The sequence below is a fragment of the Botryllus schlosseri genome, chromosome 3 (genome assembly GCF_051294905.1).
Source record: "Botryllus schlosseri isolate E-star chromosome 3, Bs_hap1, whole genome shotgun sequence".
Taxonomy (NCBI): Eukaryota; Metazoa; Chordata; class Ascidiacea; order Stolidobranchia; family Styelidae; genus Botryllus; species Botryllus schlosseri.
Genome location: NC_137238.1, coordinates 35,702,863 through 35,717,743, shown reverse-complemented (window position 1 = coordinate 35,717,743; position 14,881 = coordinate 35,702,863). Strand labels below are relative to the sequence as shown.

The window sequence follows — 14,881 nt, the reverse complement described above, 5'->3', positions numbered from 1 at the left end:
AGCGAAATGGGGCCATTTCGAAACAGCCCTCAAAGTCTGAGAATCGGCATTGTTTCAACAGTGGCAGCACCGCAACACGATGAACACGACAACGGTTACTTTCGTCAAGCGATTGATCGGAACAACACCGATATTCAGACTTTGAGCCTAGAAGCGGGCCGTGCTACAAGTCGGCAGTTACGGAATAAGGAATATGCAGTCGATAAACTATCGACTGGTCAGTAATCTATAGAGAAACACCATGAATATCACAAACAAAAGTAGGACTAAACGTAATGAAAACATGTCCCGAAATAATTCCGTTAATAAACGTGGGGCTAACGCCGATCTCAATCTTTCTATCTCGAACAAGACGTAGTGGTATAATCAATAGCTGCAACACCGATGGGTTGCGGGTTCTAGTCACAACTTTCTTTGCTCTAATTCTGATTCTAATCTGATTTGTGAAATGTTTCTGTGATTTCATTTTAATTATAACCTAATTTCTGGTTTTCCTGAAATTCTTGGAGGGGAACTGTACAGTGTGAAACGAGCCAAGCTTGCTGCACAAACACTCGCCATTCTCGTGCTTATGACGATGGACTCACACTTGATATAGAACTGAACTTGATATAGATGTGCTTGAGTGGCTTATTATTGCATGTTATGCACACAACTCGACATGGAGTGTTACGCGCCGCATCTAGAATTTTATAGAAGCACGGAAGTTTACGGAAGAGTGCCCACAGCGGCCAGTATCTAGCAATAAACAAATGTTAACCTATAACTATAGCTTGGTGCTGAGTATCGAAGACAACATCGCATACTTTCTGACAGATGCTGCACAGCATAAATGCAGTATTACGCAGGCTTCCTATATGCTGCACCTAGACTGCAACATCAAATGAATGCCGTATGAGTGAAATTCTGCTACGTCTTCAATGTAATCGATCGCTGGATCAATTTCGGGGTGGTGGATTCCATCTGGCGTACGGCGTGGAAACGATTTCGAGGAAATTCGACTAGCGATTGCGGCTTGGAAACCTGACGCAAATGGATTGCATGTTACATCGCATCTTCGAGGGCGCTCGAATCATATCTGGGATGGGTACCGTTGGCATAATTACGTTCACTCGACAGATTCCATGTGACTGATTAATTTCAGGTCTGAAAACACTGTTGGAGAAAATGATTTTTTGACAGAACACCTAGACCTAGGAGTCGTTTCTGAGGGTTTCAAGGTTGCTGATTACGAATATCATTAGTTTTGCCTGATTGGCTCTAGAAAAAATGATAGCCCACTTGTACCCCTAAAAAAGTCCAAAACCACAGTATTTACCATTTAATATTTCACATGGTAGAAAGTAAATCTAGGATTTTTCTACTTTCATACTGTTTGAGTAAACACGTTCAGACTAAAAAAACAGGATATCATGAATCCGAGGTCTTCAATATCCCCCCCCCCCCCATGAGTTTCACAAAAGTAACTTGAACCTGACTTGAACTCGATACTGAACATTGACCGCAATGATCTTTACTAGGACTCGAGTCTTAACACTATGACTCGAACTCAGACTCAAGTCTTAACACTATGAGTCTGACTCCACCTGTTGCTCCATAACTTGAACTTGGAGTTACCTTGGTGGTGTAGGCTATTGTAGACCAAAAAAGTCAAAGGGACTTTCAGCTCCGAACCTCGTGACTTTGATACAACCCTGTTTCTGTGATCTGTTTGCACGGATTTCACGAGGTAATTGTCGTAAAATCCACGTGGAACAACCCCTTTATCATGGTAACTTAAGATATTTCCGAAGATTCTATCTATTTACTCAGTGCCGTCAGTCATTTTACGTTTGTCGCGAAGATACATATTCATAATTCGGAAATAGCCTGGTCGGATTAACTGCAAAAAGTATGCGATCTGTTGACGAAATCTACTTTTTGAAAGAAGTTCTTGACTAGGCTACTTCAAACCTTTCTTTTTCTCATCCGCTTGAGTAGCAAGGTTGACTATTTTGACCACGTATGCTTATTTCACTGTAATATCAGTAATAATACATGTGTTGTGTAGGATCGAATTTCGTTGACTTCGACGATAAACAAAGCGTGTAATGGCAATATTCAGAAGAGAGTAACCACAATCTCGTGTTGCAGGTCGTAGCCCGGTTAAGACAGTCAGTAGAGCGTTGGACCTTTAATCCAACGGTCACGGGTTCAAGTCCCTTGTCGGGCGTGAGATATTTGGTTTTATTTCCAATTACGCTGCCACACCTACATGGAATCACACCCGGTGCGAATGGATTCACGCCCACTCATAGCTAAGTCAGTTGGCCGTTGGGCTTTTAATCCAACGGTCACCGGTCCAAGTCGCTTATTGGGCGCATAACATTTGGTTTTATTTATCATTACCCTGCAACACCTATGTAGTCAAACCCAGTTCGTTCTAATTCACACGCTCAGTTTGTAGAGCGTTGTTTGCGTGGAGCGTTGTCCATCGGCCAAGGGTTCAAGTCCCTTATCGGACGCATTACTTCGTTTTTATTTTCGTATTGACCTTAAGGTACGAACGTCGACCTAATTGTGTTCAGCGCTGCGACGACAAGTAAGAGTTGAGGGGTCAAGTCACCCATATCGGGAGACACTCCATCTATGATATTGAATTTAAATTACTAAGTTCAGCAGTACACATAATACTTTACACCAGAGGTTAGCCGATAAAACTTTAAAACAAATGTTACGGACTGGTGAATGGTGTGAAATCAATATTACCCTTGAATTTAATTAAGGTAAATAAATTCAACCGAAATGTAATATATTGGAAACATCATTTTCCACTGCCTTTTATATTCGACATTTATCCGTGATTGTATTAAAGCTTCTACAAGGCGAAGCTCGTGAAGTTATGGTAAATGCCATTAATTTGATATAGATTGTTCGGTATCATTTGAAATAAATGCGAGTCCGCTGTTTGGTACAGCCTCTTTTATACTACCTAGTGTCGCCTAATTACACCGACCTAATTCATTGAAGTTCGTTTAAACTCTCAGTCGCTTTCACATATAACTTTCCAGAAAGAGCTGTGGGATACTTTGAGCTATTGCGTAAAATAACTTGCACCATTGCGACGTACTGCCATAGTAGACCACGTATTCTCTATTACGACATCACGCAGCGAAATACGTTCCAAACTTCTAAATCACTTTAAAATTTGATGTTTTATTTCTCTAATTATGGACAGTGTTCCAACTTCTTGCATTATGGATTGGAGATACAAAATTATAATACATTTGAAGGACCGGCAGAAAACTTGCCACCGACCAGCGGTTGAGAACCACTGCCTCACACCGCACTACACGATGCATACCAAGGGAGTAGCGAAAGGTTCACACCAAGTCACAACAGTTATTTATTCACGTCTTTACAGTGTGTGTAACGTCCACTGTGCAAGTATGTAAGCAGTAATAATACAACAGCAATCAATAAATCAATACAATAATTAGCGAATCCATCCATCCAGTAAATGTCACAGTATAGTCTCAAGTCGACATGTTGATGCCTTGCTATACAATGTTATTGTATGCTTCAATCTTCTGGCTGGTGGCAGTACGCTTGGCTTTGGTGATGCTGCGGTACTGATGCCATGCCACCATGTAGTTGCAAATGATCTCAAGCATCCCGACTGTTGTTAAGACCAGTGCGTACACTGCAGAAATAAATGAATGCGGTAATCCGCTGTAGACTGTTATTGGTCGGCATTACAGCTCATCGCCATGCCTTATGCTGTTCAATATGAAGTATATGAGTGATTCTATTCTGAATGGAGTATATATCAGGCATCGAGTTTAGTCTGTGCATCTTCTCGCGAATAGCTTCATGAATGTAGCAAACCGGACACTCGACTTTTGGCGCACTGATTGACTGATTGTAGAGGTCAATTGTCAATTGAGGTCCTATTCACTAAGAGTGTGTGTTCACACCCTGAATGTGCTACACGAAAACAGAACCAACCTCAAAATAACACCGCGGTTTAGATCAATCAATGCATTTAAATCCAAATTATTCTCGACAAACTAGAATAATTACAAATGGAGTACAAAGGAACGTAGGCACACATGCACGTAGGATTTATAACAATGCCTACACCAGTGATCGGCAACCTATATGGGTCGCGACCCCACGTGTCGTCGCCTTCATTTTTCTTGTGTCGCCATAAGTTACCATATTCAATTTATTACCGAAAAGAAGACTGAAGTTTTTTTTCTATAGTTTGAAAATTTTTACTGTGGTTTTGCGTATAGCTTGCTTTGTCGTGTCCCAATTTAACCAGTGTGGTGCAATAATTCAACACCGAATAGTTGCGGCAACGACTCACGAGCAATGTTCCCTATAATTTTTGACGAGTCTGCGCACACTCGCTAACTCACTGTACAGACCCTTGGCAAATAGTGCGTAACGACTAAAAAAGGGTCATCACTTCGGATTTTGTGTGTGCAACTTCGATTTTCCGTGCGCAGAGACCGTGTCAGAACTGCGCATTTGCGCAAGTGGACAGCTTAGAGGGAGCATTGGTCACGAGCCGTAGGCTACAACTCATAACGCACTTAACCTTTGTAAAGTTTTAGGACAGGACATAAGCATCACGATAAGGGTTTATTTGGGATGGTGTGAACAGATGACAGGCTCTGGTTGGTGTGAACGCGAACCTTTTTGAAAGGTTCTGTGTGACGTGAACATTGAACATGAACACGAACCTATGACGTCACGTGACGTAATATTGCCAACTCCAACCCTACATTCCAGTAAATTAATGTATTAAATGTACACGATATACGGAGATTCAGGCCACATTATGCCACAATGCCGAAGTACATGCTGACTTTTTAAGCATCACCAGATTTATCAACTGGAACAATCAAATGCTATAATAATGCCACCAGGTCAATACCTTTAGTCGCAATTTCGACGAGCACTTGGAAGGGATTATAAGCTTACGCCTTTACGGTGTAGGCTAGACCGGACAATGTATTCGACGTATGACTATTGCTGCATTGATATTGATCATAGTGTAAATGGGTTTCTATACTTGTTAACGATATTACCTCATTATCAAGTTATGCAGTAGCAAAATCAAGATGCATCCCGTACACCTGCTGCATTTTTACATTTAACACCGATGCATTCTTTATGTTCATTATTTCATTGATTGGTTGAATTAGCACGATCCGCTGACTACCTGCAGGTAGTGTATTACGTTCCTGATGTCGCGTGATTGCAGGCCAAGCTCACATCAGGGAATCGCTAACTATTCACAAACGGAAATCTGAATATTTCGAGCAATCCTTTGTAACAAAGCAAGTAAAAATTTTGAAATGGGCCAGGGGCGTGCCCGTTTAGCGTTGAATTTTTTTTATGCTGCCAGCGCCATGCAGAGATTGATCCGAAGTTGAAATGCAAAGAATTCCAACCTAAGATGTTATAATGACATGAAAAGGTTCACAGAGCAGAACCTACCAAGTACCAAGGTTCATTTGTGAACGCAAACCTCTAAGTTTATGAGGTTCACACAAGGAACGCGAACGTGAACCTCATGTTCGCACCATCCCTAGTCTACATATTTTCAGTTTAAGTCTGATTCCACAAGAATCAGAGTCGAAGATCCTAAAATGTCAACTGCTGCAATTGTCGATTTGTTTCTGTATGACACTTGTCCCACACAGACTACGAAAAATGTAGGTAGATACGCATCCAATGTCGGAAGTGAGTATGAAAAATACATATTAGCGACAACTATAAGAGAAGGCGTTTGCTCTGCACTACATGTTGGCCGTCGCACCTTCACTATTCGTATTACGTATTCGCTTCGGAAAATACCATGCTTGGACTAATGGACAATTTCAGAACCTTATATCAAAAAGTTTGAACATAGAACACTATTGATGGTAGTATGAGTATATTCTAAACGAAACATTGTCCTCGATTTAAAGCAGAGCATGAGATACCGCTATGCTAATGAAAAGTCAGGCCTCGGCTTCGGCAACTAGTGAACAGCATACATATCGCATTAACAGTGCAAAGAAAAATGTGACAACTTGTGTCGGTTAAATTAAGTTCTTATTAAGTTCTTATGCTTTATCAAATATGCCGGACCTGACGTATGGAATAGTATCTCGATGGCCATTCGACAGTCGACGGGGATGTCCACATTAACGTCGAAATACAAGCAATTTTTACTAAATAAATACTAGTCCACCTCCAAGATTACCTGACCACTAAATGACCTATCGATATCGCCTCCCGTGACATGGCACCCCTTTTTTGTCGCTTGCTTTTTTCTATACTATCTTCTTTTACTTTCCATTCAGTGTGCATGTCTCCTCTTTACATCGCCTAGGCCAAGGTGTTACAAAGTCATGAATCCATCACAACCGTCTCTTCCTTGAAGTAACCAGAAGAACTAAACTAGCGACTGAATGTATGCAGAGAAAGAAAATCGCTGATTGATAATGCTAATCTGCTCAAATTATCTTCAGAATGAAACACACAATTAAGGGAATGTTGTTCATTCATTGACATATCTTGTGAAATATCGGTTGACACCCCTTTTCTGAATTATGCGGTAGGTACTATTATCGTGAGCCACATTTACGGTGTGAATACAAACTCTTTTCGCTATGAATGTACGCAAATTGTTGGGGACTTACTGTAAAGTACTTTGAACAGGGGGAGCTTCGCCTCATTCAGAAATGGATCCTCGTAACAGGCGTCTCTGCAGACCACACCGGGAAGGTGCGCCTTGGCTCGTAAGGCAGCATAGCATCGGACATTGTAATAGAAGGACAACAATTCCACGAACGTGCCAGCTTTCACCTACAATGCAAACTGAATGGGTTGCAGCGTATCATTGAATTTCTGCGGTCAGTAACAAGTGACTTCTAATTTCTCGGAGTACTCAAGTAAATTATCTTACGTGCACTGCTGCATATTGAAGTGACTATGATTTTTTGGTGACTCAACTTGACTTGAGTCATTTTCATAAAATAGTAAAATGGCTCGACTCGACTTGCACTTTCATTGCAACTCGAAAGAATAGTAACGTGACTAAATCATTAATATTTCGTCTATTGGTACTGGTAATTGAGAATTAGGGCCAGAAACTGGTAATAGTGACGGAAATTACTATATTATCAATGCGAGGCATTCGATATATCCCAAACAGAGTTGTAAAAAGTTGATTGAACATGACTTAAACTAGAAACTGAACAGTAAACACAATGACGTGTGCTCGGACTTTTCTCGCTTCAGAATTGAAAATGACTCGACTTGACTCGAGTTAAAACTATATAAGTAAGATTCATTTGTAACTCGACACTTTGTGACTTGGTTACAACCCGGGTTCCCCTTGGACAGTTTTTTAGTCAAAGCTCGTTGTATATAGCAGGGGTTGCCAACTGTTCACCCGTTTGAGGATTTTGAGAAATCAATTGTCCCTCATTTTTTTATCTTTCAAGCAATGTCATTTTACTTAGAGAACTGATTTATATATACTATCCCGTAGTTATAAAAAAGAAATGATATAACTATTACATAAAATAAACATGATAGTACATTAACTAGACGTCACGTATTTAGTTGGTGTCATTGTTGAGCTTGTTTTTGCTCTGACAATGTTGGGTGGAGGAATAAGCCAGCCGCGCGTCATATTGAATACCCTGGTCGCTGATTTGTCTGCCGAAATAACGGTATGTTATGGCATGACACACTCATCAAGCGTATCGTACGCTTTGCTTCGTATTGCTCAATTTGTGGTCAAACTATTTTCCTTGGACCTCAATCGAGTTGTAACCTTTTCTTACGGTTTAAATTTCAATCTTTATTACTTTTGCTGTAGTGAAGTAGACTTGCAGATCACAAGTTCTTGAAAAGAAAGATTGTAACTGAGTTAATTTGACTTTTATAGACTCGGGTTATTTTCAATTCTCATCGGAGTCAAGTCGTGGTCCAAGTCAGAGAGCAGCGGGTTGAGTCCAACTCATAGCGTTCAGTGTTCACTATGGAGTTCTCGTTAGGTTCAACGACTTCTGTAAAATTCTTGGGTGATATCGAAGTCCTCAGATTCATAATATACTCAATCTTCTCACTCTAAAACATTTTTCTTCCTAGGGACAAGAGACCCTTTGTGGGCATTAGTGTGACTCGAGTCGATCCATTACAACCCTTCTTGAAATATATTCTTTTTCCCCCGAAAAAGGCTTATGGCCTATATAGGTTGGAAACTTCTGGTATATAAAGTAGATTTAGGGTTTCTACATCGCTTTTACGTGTGAAATTGCAATACCAACTAGGAAAATTAGCTTCTGTGCCACGGTTGCTGCATTTATTTGCCAAAATTGCGCCTATTTCTAGTGTGATTAATAATTTTGCGTAAGTCGCAAAGCTTCATACTGCCATTTTGAAAGTAGCTATATCGTCGATTAATTGCTCAGTTATGCTCTCGGAGATATTACCTGATCCATATAATTTCGCTGCAATGTTGCTAGACGGTCCTGCTTCAGCTTGGCCTCTAATATTGCCTTACGCTGATAAAAGCAAATAAAATCAATCGAAAAAATAACCATTGGGATTCTTCGATACCAGAGTATGGGCAAAATACATGTACTCTTTAGGAGTACTCAACACATCTTACCAACTTGTGTTATCAGGCACAAGTACTTACTGTCTATCAGGTATAGGACGACAGTCAGGAAGTAACGAAGTCATACCAAATGGGTGAAATAGCCCCCATATCATGACAACTAAATTTATTTTCGAACGTTGCACCAATGTGTATTGAAGTTAGTCATTTTGCGGTAATAAAGGCGAGGATCGACTATTAGAAGTATGCTATAAGCCTCGAACAAATCTACATTTTGTTACCAATTACTGGAGTACTTTTCCAATCGCCATTCTCTGCTTTCATTTCATTTGACCACAATTGGACAACTAGATTATTGTATTTGTTTGACTATACTAATTAGAGAGAAATGTCATTAATCTAATTATTCGAATCTAATTTGCGAAATGTTTCTATTCTCTAATTTTAATTCCGATCTCAATACTGGATTTCCTGCAAATGCTACAAGGGAACTGTATAGTCCGAAACGAGCCAGGCTTGCTGTACAGACATTTGCCATTCTCGGACTGAATGAATGAATGAATGAATGAATGAATGAATGAATGAATGAATGAATGAATGAATGAATGAATGAATGAATGAATGAATGAATGAATGAATGAATGAATGAATGAATGAATGAATGAATGAATGAATGAAATCTGAATTGATGCGTAGCGAACTTGATTTTTGTTGCATCTCTTTTTAATTAGGAATTTATTTCAATTTCCAAGTATTTTTGGATTCATCAATTTCAATTTTAATCTAATTTGAAAAATGGTGCGTTGTGCGTAGCTATAATTCTTATTCTGCCATACTTTTGAAAAGCTACAAATTTTCCAGTGGCCAAAATTTGGTTGAGGGATGTCTTGGGAACGTCACTGCAGCTCGGGATTGAGAAATTTAAGTCGTCTCTTTTACTTCTAGTCAAGTAGCGACGCCGACTAGTGTCCATACAGGATTTGAACGTTCACATGAAATAAATGACAGCATGAAAAGTTCATACCTTGTCTTTAACGTTCGGTTTCTCCGCCTTTTTCGCTTCTGAAAAGATAATGAGGGTTTGGGAATGCAATTAGACTTGGACTTAGAACCAGACTTGTACAAACTAACCATCTAATTAGTTGACGGTGATCTAACTACTGTTGTTTTTGAGCAGTTCTAGTTTTCAAGTTCTAGTTGTCCATTTCAAAAGTCGTCACTAACAGTGACGTAGCCAGGGTGGATTTTGAAGGTCGAGTGTCCCCTAATTCTAACTCGAAACCCCGTTCTCTTAAAATTTTGATTGGATCTCAAATATTTCGTAGCTCATTTGAAATTCAGGAATTCGTATTACCACATATTAGTTTTGTGTTTTAGTTTGCTTCGGATTTTTAAAGGGCATTTATCCTCGTTGTGAATCTTCAAAAGTAAGTAGTTCCAGTTGCGAGTTTAACACGTGAGTAGAGTTCTAGTTCTAGTCTAGAATTTTGAAAACCGAGTAGATCTAGTTATAGTTCTAGTTGCGAGTTTTGAAAAAGGACGAGTGTAGTTCTAGCTGTAGCGGCGAAATTTGAAGAGCGAGTACTTCTAGTTGCGAGTTTTGAAATGTCAGCAGTTCTAGTTTTAGGGGTAAAATTTGAAAATTGAGTAGTTCTATTTCTTGTTGACAATTTATAACGGTGAGTAGCTCTAAATGGGGATTTTGAAGCTAGCGAGTATAATTAGTTCTAGTTGCGAATTTTGAATAGGGAGTAGTTCTAGTTCTAGATGCGAATTTGGAAATGTGAGTAGCGCTAGTTTTAGTGATAGTTGCACGTTTTGAAAACGACGAGTAGTTGTAGTTATAGACGCGAAATTTCAAAAGTGAATAATTGTATTTTAAATATGAAATTTGAAAATTGAGTAGTTGTAGCTCTAACTTGCCAACGTGTAAAGTAAGTAGTTCTAGTTGCGAATTTTGAATAGCCAGTATAGTTCTAGTTCTAGTTGTGAAATTGGAAAATTGTGTAGTTCTAGAGCTATAGTTCTGTTTTCGAAATTTGAACACTGACTAGTTCTAGTCGCGAGTTTTCCAGAGTGAGAGTAAGTTCTAGTTTCAGTTGGGAAATTTGAAAATTGAGCAGTTCTAGTTTCAACTCTAGTTGCGAATTCTAAAAAGTGAGCAGCTCTATTTCTAGTTGCTAATTTCGGGAAGTGACTCGTCTTTGTTCTGGTTCTGTTGCTAGTTTTGAAGAGTGAGTAGTTCCAGTTCTAATTCTAGTAGTCGCGCATTTTGAAAATTCAGTAGTTTGTACAGGTCTGTTTCATACACGATCGTCACTTTATCTCACTATTCAAATTGGAGGGGGCCGGGCGTGCTTGTTTCGTCACGTCCCGTCGCTGGCTTGCTTCTGATACCACCAACTTCAGAACGTACTGGAAGCTTCGCTGGTATTGGCGATTAGTCTTCATCCCCCAATATAAGAACACAACCGCGGCAAGTAATGGCTACAAATAACAAATCGTCCGGATTGAATTTCGCTACCACGAGGTCATCAGGAGGCAGGGTTGTAATACCCCGAGTCTGACTCGAGTCGCGATTTTTTGGTGAATCGACTTGACTCGAGTCTTACTTTCAAATTGACTCGACTTGCGCTTGAGTCGTTGCGCATCAATCGAACCAAGTTATATGACTCGAGCAGCACCGTAACTGCCGCCCCCCAAACCCCCCAATTGGGGGGGCCCGAGCTCGATGGGGGGCCCAAAATTATTTCGTGAATTAGCATAAATCATAGAGTATTTTTTGAAAATTTATGCAATTTTTTCAAAATTTTTTCGCGCTGGGCGCGAATTCACGTAGCCATTTATCTTTCTTACTGGGTATTGGGCCATTACCGCGCCACGACCGACCAAGACATACAAACAAGTTTTAGGCCATATAACATGCGACTCCAAGAAGTGTGCCAGAACTATTGGCAGCGAGAAAAGCTTCAGGTCTATACCCTTATGCAGATCAAAGACTTCGCTATATATACAAAATACATATAGGTTTAATTGTCCATAGGCGCCTAAATGACTGGCGCCGAATGTTCCTGTCTTTGCAATCTGAACCTCACAAGACAAATACCATCCCGCTGGGAAAAATTTTATGCCAGTGAAGAAATACCAATTTGAAATCGTGTGCTTCTCTTAGTTTAGAAGCCTACGTTTGGGCGGTTCTATATTTTCTGATATAGCAGACTGGAAGTCACGAAATAACATCATGTAACGAAGTCATATCAACGGTTCCGCCCGCCCGAAGATGTTTAATCATTATTTACGGGCCCTCCCGTTTTCAAGACACTTCACTCAGCTCTACCGGTAAATCTAATTACGTGAGTAGAGAAGACAATAAATTGATAGCATATTATATATGCAGTCGCCGATCTGATTTACCGATTTTATCATAAATTATCGAAAATTTTCGCGCTTGGCGCTGGCTCTCAATACAGTACGGGTAATTTCGTGACAAACGTGAACAACGTGATGGGGGGTCGTTTTATCACCCTATGGGAGCCCAAGACCCACGTGCTTGGGGGCCTGACGAGGTGCTGTTTCGTTACTGCCAACGGGTATACGCCCGAAGATGTTTAATTATTATTGAGTGGTCCTACAATTTCAAACACACCTCACTCAGCTCTACCGGCAAATCTGATTACGTGAGTAGAGAGGACAATATATTGATAGCATATTATATATGCAGTCGCCGATCTGATTGACCGATTTTATCATAAATTATCGAAAATTTTCGTGCATCGCGCTGGCTCACAATACAGTACGGGTATTTTCGTGACAAACGCGAACAACGTGATGGGGGGGGCGTTTTATCACCCTATGGGAGCCCAAGACCCACGTTTTTGGGGGCCTGACGAGGTGCTGTTTTGTTCCTGCCAACGGGTATACGCCCGAAGATGTTTAATTATTATTGAGTGGTCCTACCTTTTCAAACACACCTCACTCAGCTCTACCGGCAAATCTGATTACGTGAGCAGAGAGAAGATAAAAATTGATAACAATGTATGCAATTCCCGATCATACTGACCGATGAAATCATGAATACTAGAAATTTTGCGCGCTTCGCGCGCTTAGGTAACTAAAGCTGATTCACTAAAGAAACTCCCAATGAAAATGATGAATAGTGGTAAACAGTGTATCGCCAGAGGGGGGTCTGGGGGGCGAAGCCCCCCAGACGTTCGGTCTATAACACAATGGGGGCCCAAGACCAAAGTTTTGGGGGGGGCCTGACGAAGTGCTGTTACGGCCCTGGACTCGAGACTAGGACGGCCAAGACAGATTTTTCATTGTAACTTTGAAGAATAGTAAAGTCACGTCATTATTGGTAGTTCGTCTATCAGTACTGATGCCTGGAATATATAGGATCAGAAACTGTTAATACTTAGGACAATTACTATACTATGAATACGAGTCATCTTTTTCACTCGAGCAGAGTTGAAAAAGTGGGTTGAGCCGATTTGAACTGAACTGAACACTTAACAGTGAACATATCGAGTTGAATTAGGACTCGAGTCAAAACACCATGACTCGGACTTGGCCCTGTACTAGATGACCTGGACTCGGACTTAATTTGGCGGTGAATTGAAAACTCCAGACAAGACTATAAAAGTGAGATTGACTTGTGACTCGGACCTTATGACTTGGTTACAACTAGGGCTGCGTCTAAAACAAATGAGTTTTTCAAACTCTTGTTTAAAACATGTGTTAAATAGTGTTTTAAACAAAGGCCTTTTACAAAACAACAACATTTTGGTGAGTTGTATAATTATGCCATTATTGTTTAAATACTTTCCAAAAAACATTGTGTAGGCTACGGACGATTACCACCCGATTTAGCCGACGTATACGATATGGGAGGGTTGGAACCCTCAAAACAGTCGTTAAAGAAGCTACAGTACGTAGATATTTCGTCAAAGAAGGTATATTTACACTGTATTATCAATTATCAATGTCAATTGACTATGACGTCATACTCGAATATTCGTGATGTCATGGTTTAAAAAAATAAAATAAAAACATGTTTTAAACAAGGGTCTTGTTATAAACATGTCTGTTTCAATTTGATTTTAATTTTAAATGCAACCCTTGTTACAACCCTAACCCACAGCATCGTCATAAATGTTAATGAAATAGGCATGGTTGAAAAAAATACCAAATTATATCTTCAATGTGATGTGCAACTGGCATTACATTCTTTGTGGTCGCATAAAAGGTAGGCTACAGATTTTAACTTCACGTTTTTAATACTGTTATGACTCTATGAGGTCGTAATGAGAGTAACTGGAGTCTTGATACTCGATTACGAATCGAATTGCTCAGGTACCCGATTTTGTCCGATAGTATTCGCAATTACCAGAATGACAGCGTCTTGAGCGGCCGGGTCGAAGCAAGGTCGGTGTATCGTCCGGTTGTTGCAGCTAGCGCCTTTCACCGCGAACTGGCCCCGCTTCACCACGGCGACGTAGCCGAATATTGTGAGCAGAAGTGGTCGCACTAGCACCGCAGCGCCTCGAAGAGTTTTGAAAGCCACCCAGCTGTATTCAGTGAGCAGCCATGGGACCTTGAAAGATAACATCCTCATGCCCGTAAGTAATAGTACCTTATACACTATACAGTATACAACACACTCTGTAATGAGACAGCACCAGTGTCGGGATGACTCGAGTCAGACTCGAGTCCCCTTTTTCGTATGACTTGACTTGACTCGAGCCACTTTGCTAAAATGACTTGACTTGACTGCGCGTATCAGAAATGTGGATTGGCTCGTGACTCGGAGCAAAATTCACGAGTCAATTTCAAGTCATCAATTAATCGGTGTCGATAAGAATCACTGTATTTTGCATATGTTCGGATTGTTCGCGAAACGCTGGTGTAACCCGTGAGAGTGCCAATGACCAATCATTCCATGGCTGTGCGTTTCACTGGGCCTTCATTGTTCTCTCACAAATAAATTACCGCAAACGCAGTGATCGAAGCTTACAGCTTGCGTTGTCGTAAACTAGTAGGAAAGTAATAAAATAGCAATTTCTGTTCCCTGCTCTTCTACCTTAACAAAACCTCTTGTTTTATTGAAATTGAACGGTCCTCAACCATTGGCGCAGGCTCGAATTGTATCATATCAATTTGTAAATTCGTAATATATTGAATCTTATCAATTCGTTTCTCTATTCTCTATTCTGGCTAGTAACTATAAACTAAACTGAGGATATGCAACTACTTACGTAGCTTAACAGTTCT

At 40.3% G+C, this 14,881-nt stretch overlaps 1 protein-coding gene across 1 annotated transcript; it reads right to left on the bottom strand.

The window, feature by feature from the left end:
- Window positions 1-3,363: 3,363 nt before the first annotated feature.
- On the bottom strand, window positions 3,364-14,658 carry LOC145436419 (uncharacterized). The gene is made up of 6 exons (XM_080313768.1): window positions 13,998-14,658; window positions 10,942-11,098; window positions 9,636-9,673; window positions 8,484-8,555; window positions 6,681-6,846; window positions 3,364-3,682 (listed from the first exon to the last, which is right to left on the bottom strand). Exons 1-6 carry the CDS (start codon window positions 14,223-14,225, stop codon window positions 3,540-3,542), a joined length of 804 nt encoding a protein of 267 aa, XP_080169894.1. The 5' UTR covers window positions 14,226-14,658; the 3' UTR covers window positions 3,364-3,539.
- Window positions 14,659-14,881: the final 223 nt, after the last annotated feature.

Bases quoted from the DNA above. Each gene is read 5' to 3' on its own strand.
- LOC145436419 (XM_080313768.1), bottom strand. From the start codon at position 14,225: ATGAGGATGTTATCTTTCAAGGTCCCATGGCTGCTCACTGAATACAGC. The intron at 9,674-10,941 runs GTGAGATAAAGT...TTATCTTTTCAG, and splicing joins GGCCCCCTCCAATTTGAATA to AAGCGAAAAAGGCGGAGAAA. The intron at 3,683-6,680 runs GTAAGTCCCCAA...TTATTTCTGCAG, and splicing joins CCTGTTCAAAGTACTTTACA to TGTACGCACTGGTCTTAACA.